General features: G+C 45.9%; 1 protein-coding gene across 1 annotated transcript; it reads right to left on the bottom strand.

The window, feature by feature from the left end:
• Window positions 1-6,026: 6,026 nt before the first annotated feature.
• On the bottom strand, window positions 6,027-8,940 carry LOC133138166 (protein MCM10 homolog). The gene is made up of 4 exons (XM_061256689.1): window positions 8,820-8,940; window positions 8,010-8,155; window positions 7,002-7,044; window positions 6,027-6,390 (listed from the first exon to the last, which is right to left on the bottom strand). The coding sequence occupies exons 1-4, from the start codon at window positions 8,877-8,879 to the stop codon at window positions 6,307-6,309; spliced, it is 333 nt and encodes a 110-aa protein (XP_061112673.1). The 5' UTR covers window positions 8,880-8,940; the 3' UTR covers window positions 6,027-6,306.
• Between the last annotated feature and the right edge of the window lie 4,440 nt (window positions 8,941-13,380).

The raw sequence follows: 13,380 nt of genomic DNA, 5'->3' as shown, positions 1-13,380 counted from the left end.
TCCCGGCCGAGTACTACCAAACCTTTTGGGAACACCTCAAGGTAGATTTAACATCGGTCCTCTCCATGGTGTACAGTGAGGGCCGGTTGGCCCCCTCGATGACAGAGAGCGTCATCACCCTTATTTACAAGGGCAAGGGTGATGAGCGTAGCCTGACAAACTGGAGGCCTATTAACCTCTTGGGGGCCGACTACAAGCTCTTGGCGAAGGCCCTCATGTACAGGCTCCAGGAGACTACCCCTCAGGTCGTGGGTCCGGACCAGGCTTGCGGGGTCCCGGAGAGGTCGACCGCCGATAACCTGGTGCTCATTCGGGACATCATGGCCCACTCTGTCGAACGGTCGAAACCTTTTTGTATGTTTAATCTAGATCAGGAGAAGGCCTTCGACAGAGTGGGCCATAGCTACATGTTTAAGTTCCTGGAGGCAATGAACCTCCCTCTTGGTCTTAAAAAATGGATTCACATCATCTATCAAAACAACACAGCAAAAATGCTGGTTAATGGACACACTACAGAACACTTTCCCATACACTCAGGGGTTAGACAGGGTTGCCCACTTTCTGCACTACTGTACATACACTGCCTGGAACCACTCTTACACAAAATCAGGACAAACACAGACATCACCGGCTACACACTCCCAGGGTGCACAGAACAACTCAAGGCACTTGCATACATGGACGACATCACACTTTTCTGCACTGAACAAACCTCTGTACAGCACATCATTAGGACTCTGGACCACTTCTGCACAGCCACTTCCGCAATAATAAACAAGACCAAGAGCGAGGTGTTTGTGTCCAGGGCCTGGGCGGTCGACCAGGTCCTGTCGGACACATTTCCCATCCGTACATCCGTGAACATCCTTGGCGTCACGTTCGACAGGACCAACTCCGGGGGCTGGAGCTGGGCCGGGGCCCTCGGCCGGGCTCGAGCTAAGACCTGCAGTTGGAGTTCCAGGGCACTGTCAATGACGGGGAGAATCCTCATAGTACAGACTATCCTTTACCCGATCCTCGCCTATGTTGGAAAGATCTTTCCCCCAGACAAGCATATTGAGAAACAAATTAACAAAATTGTCTTTGGTTTTGTCTGGGGGAGTAGGCAGGAGAGGGAAAAGAGGCTGATCATGTGGAAGGACCCTAGGAACGGGGGTAGAGGCGTGCCAAACATCGCAGAACTGATCAGGATGCAGAGCCTCGCCTACCACATCAACTCCATAAAAAACCGCAGTAACAAAATCGGATACATGACCCGTTTTTACTTCACCACCAGCTTAAGACCCCTGGGGCTCTGTATCCTGGATCACAGGCACCCCTTCTCCTGGGACCCCCCCCCAGCCCTACAGGTCATTCCGCCGGTACATCTACACAGCACGTCTGCACACTGCACAGCTCACTCACTGGACATTTCAGGAAATCAAAAACACCACAAATGCACAGGAACATTTACACAGACCCGACAACACGACCCACAGCACAGCCACTACAGTTTGGAAAAACATAAATCACCCATGCCTTCCGAACACACAGAAAGACCTGGCGTGGCTAGCTGTGCTGAAAGCTCTCCCCACCAGGGTGTTCATGTTCAGGAGGAGCTTGGCCCTGGCGGAGACATGCCCGTACCCTCGCTGTAATGGAAAGGAAACCGGAGATCACCTCCTGTGGCACTGCAGAAAGGCCAAATCTATCTGGCAATCCATTTTCACTTTCCTGGACACATACACAGACACACAGTCACTGACCCTCTGGGATATCCTCCTCGGCCCCCGCAACGGGATCACATCTGCTGAGGAGGAGATTGCCTGGAGGGTGATCAACATCACCAAGCACACTTTATGGGACACACGCAACATTGGGTAATGTATGTAATGTTTACTGTGTACTGTACTGTCTTAATGTATTGTGGTATTGTCTGCGGTCATGTTTAAATGTAACTCTGTTACTGTCTGACGTCTGTAATGTAAATATGTGTTATGTAGGTAAATGTAAGTAAATGTAAATGAAATGCAAAAGTGAAAGTAAGTGAAACTCAGTAATGTCTTAATGTATTGTGGTATTGTCTGCGGTCATGTTTAAATGTAACTCTGTTTGTTACTGTCTGACGTCTGTAATGTAAATATGTGTGATGTAAGTAAATGTAAGTAAATGTAAGTAAATGTAAATGAAATGTAAAAGTGAAAGTAAGTGAAACTCAATAAAATAAATATTTGTGATACAAATTTGTGGTGACCATATGCTGGTATATTTCCATTCATCAGTTAAAAGGCTTACATGCCTTTACAGTTGATTGCATATTTAAAATTCCAATTTCGTCTTTGCTGTGGGCTCTGAAAACGCAATGGGAGCGGAAAGTGTGTCGGTACTCCCAAGTACAACATAAGGACCGGTGAATTCCATGTGTACTTGCCAGTTTTTGTGCTTGAGTTTGGGACGCACTTGATCACATGACCGTTAACTTCCACAAGACACAGCCATTGGCACTTAATGAGCCCCCCTGTAATTACACTCTGACGTCATTCTAATTATTTTCTCCTTAGATTCCCTTAATTCTCCAGAATTCGGAACAGGTGACATGTAAAACATATGGCGGCCAGCTCGCAACACCCTATGGTTCAACCAACATGGCACCTTCTTCTATGACAACAGTAACAATATTAATCACAAAAACATCAATAAGATGTGATGTGCCCTGCATAATAGGGAAGTATATTAAAATATTCAGATTTAAAGCAGCAGCACGGCACCTGCCACCCATCCCCTAGACTGAGGAGCCCCAGGCCCAGAATGAGGAGGTCCAGACTGAGGAGGCCCAGACTGAGGAGGTGCAGACTGAGGAGGTCCAGGCCCCAGACTGAGGAGGTCCAGGATGAGGAGGTGTAGTTTATGTTCAGCTTTGCATGCATAACTAGAAAAAAACAAAAAATAAGGCCAGAGGAGCATGTGTGTTTGTGGTTTAATCGTGGTAATGAAGGGAAAGATCAGTGAGGGTGACTTGAGGGTTTCAACAATAACACATTTACTTATCAGAGCAAATTCTGATTTGATACTGGAGAAGAGGAAACTGTAATGTACATACAGGTGGCTTCCAGCAGAGGAAGCCAAATCCTCCACTACACACCGCTCCAGGTAAAGATTCAACCCTGTACTCATGTACTTGCAATCCCAGGCATAGTATTGAACGCTACATAAAAACAGCTTTCACTCCAAATGAGCACAGCAGGGGTTTGAACCTTTTGTTGAGGGACAAGAACTTAAACTCCAAGCCACAATGCTAATGTTAAATAAATTTAAACTGAGACCAGAGCCTTTTGCAAGGTTCCTGTTTTTCAGAAAACTACAGTTTTTGTCTTTGAACTCAGTTTACTTTTTACAGTATTGATTTTTGCAAGCCCCAAACATGGAAATCCTAACATTACAAAAAGAATCACATGGAAAATGCTGAATTCAACATTTTACAGAAAATTATGAACCAGTTAAATTAAATTAAAGGTTTAATTTAAAAAAAGTAGGACTAGGAAGTAGGAAAGTGCGTAAACTGTTGGCAGATGGACAGCATATATTCTGCATGTGCATCCCACAGCAAAGGGAGGGCGGAAGTGCTTTTCCACGTTTATCTATAAAAGAGACAAAAACATTCCGTCAGAGACGCCCACCTAAGACCACCTGACTGAGCTGAGCGATGCAGAGTAATTACAGAGTGTTACAGTGTGATGTCATGCCTAGAGTGATGTCACGCTCCCACAGTGTGATGTAACGCTCCCAGTGTGATGTCACGCTCCCACAGTGTGATGTAACGCTCCCAGAATGATGTCACGCTCCCCCAGTGTGATGTAATGCTTCCAGTGTGATGTCACGCTCCCACAGTGTGATGTAACGCTCCCAGAATGATGTCACGCTCCCACAGTGTGATGTAACGCTCTCAGAGTGATGTCACGCCCCCACTGTGTGATGTAACGCTCCCACAGTGTGAGGTAACGCTCCCACAGTGTGATGTAACGCTCCCACAGTGTGAGGTAACGCTCCCACAGTGTGATGTAACGCTCCCACAGTGTGATGTAACGCTCTCAGAGTGATGTCACGCCCCCACTGTGTGATGTAATGCTCCCAGTGTGATGTAACGCTCCCACAGTGTGAGGCAACGCTCCCACAGTGTGATGTAACGCTCCCACAGTGTGATGTAACGCTCCCAGTGTGATCTCACAGCAGTGCCGGAGATGATCTCGATGACCTCCTTGGTGATGGCTGCCTGGCGTGTGCAGTTCAGCTGCAGGGTCAGCTCGTCAATCATCTCAGCTGGATGTGTCAGTCCTGAGGGCAATCTACCAGTGCACTTATACCCTGTCAGTCTAAGTGCATACTTCACCCTGTCAGCATAAGTGCACACTTCACCCTGTGAGCATAAGTGCACACTTCACCCTGTGAGCATAAGTGCCCTTGAGCAAGGCCCTTAATCCTGCTCAGTCTAATCAACTGTATGTCACTCTGGATAAGAACATCTGCCAAATGCCATTAATGTCATGTAATGTAACGAATTAAATGTCATTAATGTAATGTAATGTAACAGATGAAATGGCGGTAATGTAATGTAATGTAACAGATGAAATGGCGGTAAAGTAATGTAACAGATGAAATGGCGGTAATGTAATGTAATGTAAAGGATGAAATGGCGGTAATGTAATGTAACAGATGAAATGGCGGTAATGTAATGTAAAGGATGAAATGGCGGTAATGTAATGTAATGTAAAGGATGAAATAATAATATTGGGGACTGCCATCCCGCCCCTGGTCCGATGCTAATTGTAGCTTTGAAAATTTAAGTCGTGGTCTCTTCCAGTTCCAAATACATTTTCTGAACCAACTATTTATTGTCTCAATAGTATTATTACTTAGTAGAATTGGAATCATTTGGAATTGATAAAGCAGCCTAGGTGGAATATTCATCTTGATCAGGGTTGATACATTGACAGTGGTAAAGATACCCATCTTTCTAAGTCGTCATGAATACGCTGAAGCAACGGTTTAAAGTTGGTAGCATACATCCTTCTAACCAGTTAGGATATAACCTAGCCAAGTAATCATGGAGCCACATTTATTGGCTGATGTTGGAAGAAACTAGTAAGCTTGATAGTTACGAAGCCTCTAGTTTGGACTTTGCCCAAGGGCTTTTGGTTTTAGCACCCTGGCTCATGCTAGCTTGAATATGAGAGATAAGTGATAAGATGCAGTTTGCTGCAGTTGCACACTGGGGACCGGGGTTCGATTCCCGGTCCTGCTGAAAGCCAAGTTTGGCCGGCTCACATGGAGCGGCATAATTGGCTCGCCACTCCAGAGGGCGGGTCTTGGCAGGGTTAGCTGATCGCCATACAATAAGCGCCTCGGAGGCCTTGGAACCACGGACACGATTAGAGAGATGAGACGTCTTGAAGAAGGCGTGCCGCTCTTCCTCGGCCCACCAGGGGGTGTGGATGGTGTATCTAACACTAACTCAAACTGAATTAGAGGGGGGTACAATTGGCTACTAAATTGGGAGAAAAAGGGAAAAATCAGAAATAAATTTAAATGATCCACACAAGAATGATCCATTCTTATAGATTATTTTTTTCTGGTGTCACTCCAGGTAGATGGAGGACCACCCTCATCGTATAATTCAGCAAGTCGTGATGTATTCCTGACTAGAGAGGGGAGCGTGAACATAGTCACAGAATGAAAATCAGCAAAACTCCGAAATGGTGCCACAATTCACCTGGAAGAAAAATACTGACTCCCCACAAGCAGATATGTCAATTTATTTATTTCCCATATGACATGATTTAGGTGAAAGAGAAAGTGGCATTCTCCCACACCCTCCCTGAAACAGCAGGTAAACATTCTTAAGACAGAAATAGGCCTTACAACAAGAGCTACTGAAACATTAAAATGGCTGCTTATGATACGGAGAAACAGCCACTTTGCACTGCACATTATTGTACAGTGTGTTAGTGGGACGAGGTAATTCAGCAGCAGCATAACGGCCCCAGAGCTCTGCCAGGCTTGCGCCACACAACATTCACAGGAATGAAAACACTAATGCTAATGCTAATGCTAACATAATTTACCCTAATGAGGGATGTACAGTGTAGCTGCTGGGAGGGTGTAGGGGCGCAGTGGGGCTGTGTGTGGGGCTGAGTGTGTGAGTGTGTGTGTATGTGGGGCTGTGTGTGTGTGTGTGTGTGTGTGGGGCTGTGTGTGGGGTCTGAACAGGGTCTGTGCGATGGGGGTAAAACTCTGCAGCGACGAGTCATTATGACTCATGTGACCTGGATGTCACTTGATGCTGTTGATGAATTTGGGCTGCTCTTCTCCCCGGGGTAAGAGCAGCTCCCCCGCAATCTTCGGACCTGGCTTCTCCTGATCACAGACATATCATACGGTTAAACCCCACATATCACGCCCCACATATCACTTAACTGTGCCATATGTGGGGCTTAACCGTGCCATATGTGTGGCTTAACTGTGTGCCCCACATATGGCATGGTTAAGCCCCACATATGGCATGGTTAAACCCCACATATGGCATGGTTAAACCCCACATATGGCATGGTTAAGCCCCACATATGGCACGGTTAAGCCCCACATATGGCACAGTTAAGCCCCACATATGGCATGGTTAAGCCCCACATATGGCATGGTGACGCCCCACATATGGCATGGTTAAGCCCCACATAGGGCACGGTTAAGCCCCACATAGGGCACGGTTAAGCCCCACATATAGCATGATTAAGCCCCACATAGGGCACGGTTAAGCCCCACATATAGCATGATTAAGCCCCACATATGGCACGGTTAAGCCCCACATATGGCATGATTAAGCCCCACATATGGCATGATTAAGCCCCACATATGGCACGGTTAAGCCCCACATAGGGCATGGTTAAGCCCCACATATTGCATGGTTAAGCCCCACATATTGCATGGTTAAACACATAAAACCTGGGAGGGGGGGGGGGGGGGTCACGTACCTTGAGCATGCTGTCCCTCGCCCATTTGAACAGGCCACAGTTGCTGAAAAGTCAAGTGTTTGGATTTTAAACTATTTGAATCTAATGATTTGCAAATGTTTATTCACAATGTTGTTTCAATTAAATACATATTCAGTACAGTAGTAATGATTCACACTGCATTCACAGTAGTGTTCAGTCTACAGTAGTAATGATTCACACTGCATTCACAGTACTGTTCAGTCTACAGTAGTAATGATTCATACTGTGTAACGGTTCACCTGTAGCACAATGAGACCTGTGTTTATGGGTCAATCTGAAACTGCAATGCACACCCTGACCCTCCTCTACACCTGGGCTGAGCAGACACACCTCTACCTGCAGAACAGGAGCTCACACACCTCTACCTGCAGAACAGGAGCTCACACACCTCTACCTGCAGAACAGGAGCTCACACACCTCTACCTGCGGAACAGGAGCTCACACACCTGTACCTGCAGAACAGGAGCTCACACACCTGTACCTGCAGAACAGGAGCTCACACACCTCTACCTGCAGAACAGGAGCTCACACACCTGCAGAACAGGAGCTCACACACATCTACCTGTAGAACAGGAGCTCACACACCTCTACCTGCAGAACAGGAGCTCACACACCTCTACCTGCAGAACAGGAGCTCACACACCTCTACCTGCAGAACAGGAGCTCACACACCTCTACCTGCGGAACAGGAGCTCACACACCTGTACCTGCAGAACAGGAGCTCACACACCTGTACCTGCAGAACAGGAGCTCACACACCTCTACCTGCAGAACAGGAGCTCACACACCTCTACCTGCAGAACAGGAGCTCACACACCTCTACCTGCAGAACAGGAGCTCACACACATCTACCTGTAGAACAGGAGCTCACACACCTCTACCTGCAGAACAGGAGCTCACACACCTCTACCTGCAGAACAGGAGCTCACACACCTCTACCTGCAGAACAGGAGCTCACACACCTCTACCTGCAGAACAGGAGCTCACCTGCAGGGCTTGTGGGGCAGTCGGTCGAGGGCGATGGACCGCTGGCCGCAGGGACACCTGAAGAAGCGTTTGATGGCGTTGTGCCAGTGATAATCGTGTTTGCGCTCCACAAACTGGTCCAGGGGCTTGAAGTACGTGTACTTACACTGGAGATAGATACGAAACAGGAGGTGTGATAGTGCTTCCCTCAGGATGGGCTGTTGTCCGTAAGCAGTAGCCATTCTTTAGAAATACTGATTTGGAAAGAGACTGTGCAGACATTATGCAGACAGTTATGCAGACAGTTCCTTATTTTGTCATACAGTATTTCCCTCTAGCAACAAACACCAAATGTGCAAACATCACTTTTCTACAGCATACACTCACTGTACACCTACTTATTAATGCGTTTTTCTAATCAGCCAATCGAGTGGGTGCAGTGCAATGCATACAGTCATGTAGATAGGGGGTATCTCAGAAACTGATCACCTGGGATTTTCAGGCACAACAGTCCCTCGAGTTTCCAGAGAATGGTAAGCAAAAGCAAAAAACGTCCAGTGAGCATCAGTTCTCTGTGCAGAAAGGCCTTGTTAATGAGAGAGGTCAGAGGAGAAGACTGGGTGAAGCTGGCAGGAAGGTGACAGTAACGCAAATAACCACACATTACAACAGTGGTATGCAGAAGAGCATCTCTGAACACCCAATGTTTCAAACTTCTAAGCGGAAGATTAATAAATACCTAATAAAGTGCTCACTGAGTGTGTAACACAGCTGAATAAAACCACAGACTGCGGTCTCACCGGTGAATAAAATCACACACTGTTGCCTCACCGTTTTACAGGTGACAGGTCGGCACTTAATTTCTTGGATGTTCCTCATCTTCTCCTCCATCTACTCTTTCTTCACTAGGGGCTCGAAGTACTGCTCCTGGATCTGAAACTCAGCCTGCAGTACAGACACAGACACACAGACGAGAGCCCTTAAAGCCTGCAGCACAGATACACAGACTAGAGCCTTTAAGGCCTGCAGCACAGACACACACAGACTAGAGCCCTTAAAGCCTGCAGTACAGACACAGACTAGAACCCTTAAAGCCTGCAGCACAGACACAGACTAGAACCCTTAAAGCCTGCAGTACAGACACAGACACAGACTAGAGCCCTTAAAGCCTGGAGCACAGACACAGACTAGAGCCCTTAAAGCCTGCAGCACAGACACAGACACACAGACTAGAGCCCTTAAAGCCTGCAGCACAGACACAGACACACAGACTAGAGCCCTTAAAGCCTGCAGTACAGACACAGACACAGACTAGAGCCCTTAAAGCCTGCAGCACAGACACATACACAGACTAGAGCCCTTAAAGCCTGCAGCACAGACTAGAGCCCTTCAAGCCTGCAGCACAGACACACAGAGTAAAGCCTTTAAAGCCTGCAGCACAGACACACAGACACACAGACTAGAGCCCTTAAAGCCTGCAGCACAGACACACAGACACACAGACTAGAGCCCTTAAAGCCTGCAGCACAGACACAGACACACAGACTAGAGCCCTTAAAGCCTGCAGCACAGACACACAGACTAGAGCCCTTAAAGCCTGCAGTACAGGCACAGACTAGAGCCCTTAAAGCCTGCAGGGGGTCAGTGGCAGATTGTGGGGGTAACAGGGTCAGGGGCAGAGTGTGGGGGTAACAGGGTCAGACCGTGGGGGTAACAGGGTCAGTTTAATTCCGGGTTGAAGGAGCTCCAGTGTTGCTGCTTGGGGGGCAGTAAATATCACACCTGTCATAGGACAGACATCTGGCTTGGTTTTTGGACCCGCAACATTGCAACTCCGATTCCATCCAACACTGCTGTCATACTGATCTCTCATACCCTCATACCTTACTTTAAATAAATAATTGGTTATTCTGTAACCCTGTTGTCGCGTGTCTCATTTTCCTGTTCACGACTAAAACGAGCCAATGTTCAAAACATAAAAAATGGTCCCAAAATTGTTTCGTTTTTTTTTCGCTGTAATGGGAAGGCAATCATATTCATATCAAAACCATGCTCAAATGAGAAAAAGTAATGTGTTTTAAGATAGGAAATCGTGGGGAATGGGGAAAACAACGTATTTCATTTTTTGACTAAAATGGATACGCAATCATCTTTATATTACAACCATGTTGAAATTAATGAAACGTAATGTGTTTTAAGACATTCATTCATGTTGAAAAAGTTACGACCTGTTGTAACCATTTGTATTTGTCCGTAAGTTATACCGTTAGCTATACCTTAATGTTTCAGGGTGTTTCTCGAAACATTCTTAGCTAAGTAGCCTATATGTTCTGTACATGATACTTCTGTAAGGTTGGTCTGCACCACTCTTAGCTATACCATGCTGTCAGCTCACTCAGCCACTGTTCTGACCTGAAATCAGCTGTTACTCCTAGTTAAACTATATGTACACTAATAATTCTATAGCAGTAGTTTGTTAATAATGTTACTAAAATACCACATTAATGGGAGGGTTTTCATGCAAATAATAAAATTGTACATTACAATGAATGCTATGGGGATGAGTAGTAGGAGTTGTTATGGAGATGAGTAGTAGGAGTTGTTATGGAGATGAGTAATAGGAGTTGTTATGGAGATGAGTAGTAGGAGTTGTTATGGAGATGAGTAATAGGAGTTGTTATGGAGATGAGTAATAGGAGTTGTTATGGAGATGAGTAGTAGGAGTTGTTATGGAGATGAGTAATAGGAGTTGTTATGGAGATGAGTAATAGGAGTTGTTATGGAGATGAGTAGTAGGAGTTGTTATGGAGATGAGTAGTAGGAGTTGTTATGGAGATGAGTAGTAGGAGTTGTTATGGAGATGAGTAATAGGAGTTGTTATGGAGATGAGTAATAGGAGTTGTTATGGAGATGAGTAATAGGAGTTGTTATGGAGATGAGTAGTAGGAGTTGTTATGGAGATGAGTAGTAAGAGTTGTTATGGAGATGAGTAGTAGGAGTTGTTATGGAGATGAGTAGTAGGAGTTGTTATGGAGATGAGTAGTAAGAGTTGTTATGGAGATGAGTAGTAGGAGTTGTTATGGAGATGAGTAATAGGAGTTGTTATGGAGATGAGTAATAGGAGTTGTTATGGAGATGAGTAGTAGGAGTTGTTATGGAGATGAGTAGTAGGAGTTGTTATGGAGATGAGTAGTAGGAGTTGTTATGGAGATGAGTAGTAGGAGTTGTTATGGAGATGAGTAATAGGAGTTGTTATGGAGATGAGTAATAGGAGTTGTTATGGAGATGAGTAATAGGAGTTGTTATGGAGATGAGTAATAGGAGTTGTTATGGAGATGAGTAATAGGAGTTGTTATGGAGATGAGTAATAGGAGTTGTTATGGAGATGAGTAATAGGAGTTGTTATGGAGATGAGTAATAGGAGTTGTTATGGAAATGAGTAAGGCTGATTTAGGGCAGCGATTCTATGTGCACTATCATTGTGCTCAATCAAAGATGATGCCGTCTGCGGAGCCAAAATCGTGCCATGTCTTCCACATACAAACACATACACACACACACACACACGTACATACGCACACATGCCCATGCACACACACACACACATACACCACATACACACACACATCCATGCACGCACGCATGCACACACAGCAGTGCCACACCCCCAACCCCCCTCCCCCCACACACACACACACACACACACACACATACTGCAGTGTGACAGCAAGAGAGAGCATGAGAGAGAGAGGGAGAGGGAGAGAGAGGGAGAGGGAGGGAGAGAGAGAGTGTGAGCATGAGAGAGAGAGGGAGAGGAAGAGAGAGAGGGGAGGGAGGGAGAGAGAGAGAGAGGGGGAGGGAGGGAGAGAGAGAGTGAGCATGAGAGAGAGAGGGAGAGGAAGAGAGAGAGGGGGAGGGAGGGAGAGAGAGAGGGAGAGGAAGAGAGAGAGGGGGAGGGAGGGAGAGAGAGAGTGAGCATGAGAGAGGGAGAGGAAGAGAGAGAGGGGGAGGGAGAGAGAGAGTGTGAGCATGAGAGAGAGGGAGAGGAAGAGAGAGAGGGGGAGGGAGGGAGAGAGAGAGGGAGAGGAAGAGAAAGAGGGGGAGGGAGGGAGGAAGAGAGTGTGAGCATGAGAGAGAGAGGGAGAAGGAGAGGGGGAGGGAGGGAGAGAGAGAGTGTGAGCATGAGAGAGAGGGAGAGGGAGGGAGAGAGAGAGAGTGTGAGCATGAGAGAGAGGAAGAGGGAGGGAGAGAGAGAGTGTGAGCATGAGAGAGAAAGAGGGAGAGGAAGAGAGAGAGAGCGTGAGCATGAGAGAGAGGGAGAGAGAGAGAGTGTGAGCATGAGAGAGCGAGGGAGGAGGGAGAGAGGGAGAGAGCTTGAGTATGAGAGAGAGGGAAGAGGGAGAGAGCATGAGAGAAGGAGAGAGTGTGAGCGTGAGAGAGAGACCATGAATGAGAGAGAGGGAGAGGGAGAGAGGGGGAGAGTGTGAGCGTGAGATAGAGAGGGAGAGGGAGAGAGAGAGCGTGAGAGAGAGGGAGAGGGAGAGAGAGAGAGCGTGAGCATCTCAGCTGGTCAGCTGGTACTGAGACTAACTAATCATCTCACATCTAACAAGAACATCTCTCAGGCCAGCACTGCTTCACAAACACAAATCATGAATAAAATAAATTGCTAAATAAAATAAAACCATTTGGAACATTGGAACAACCGAACCAAAACACAAAACAAGCTTACTTGCTACCTGGCCCTACAACGAGAATACAAATTGAAAATGGCTACCAAAAGAACAGAGGATATGTGGTCACTGTGGAGACAGGTGAGGTTGAAACGGAGGTGCACTTCCTTCTAAAATGTGAAAAATACAAAAATATCAGAGAAAAATATTTAAATAAATTTAAAAAACATATCCCTCCAAAAAACATATTCTCCATCTAGAAGAGAGCAACCAACTGCCGATAGTCTTGGGAGAGGGACCAACTGCTCATATTGCAGTAAAATATGTGTCTGAATGTCACATACTCAGAGACAGTGAATGACAAATTCTACAATTCACAAACACACACACAGAGACACATATTGACATAGAATTTACCTGTTATATAAACAGTTATTATTAGATTAGCTTGTTATTAGTATGTTAGTTATGTTTTCAGTCTAATTATATGTGTGTATATATGTGTATATACGTGTGTATGAATATGCATGTGCATGTATATGTGTGTATATATATATGTATATATAGATTTATTATTGTTAATTATCCCGTTTTTATATAATCATATTAATGTGTTATTTTCACCTGTTCCTTGCCATGCTTTGGCAATACAAATGCAAATTTTGTCATGCCAATAAAGCAATTTTAATTTGAATTTGAATTTGAGTGTGAGAGAGAGG

The sequence above is a fragment of the Conger conger genome, chromosome 10 (assembly GCF_963514075.1).
Source record: "Conger conger chromosome 10, fConCon1.1, whole genome shotgun sequence".
Classification (NCBI taxonomy): Eukaryota; Metazoa; Chordata; class Actinopteri; order Anguilliformes; family Congridae; genus Conger; species Conger conger.
Note: the sequence above shows the minus strand (reverse complement) of the source record. Positions and strands in the feature narration are given on the sequence as shown.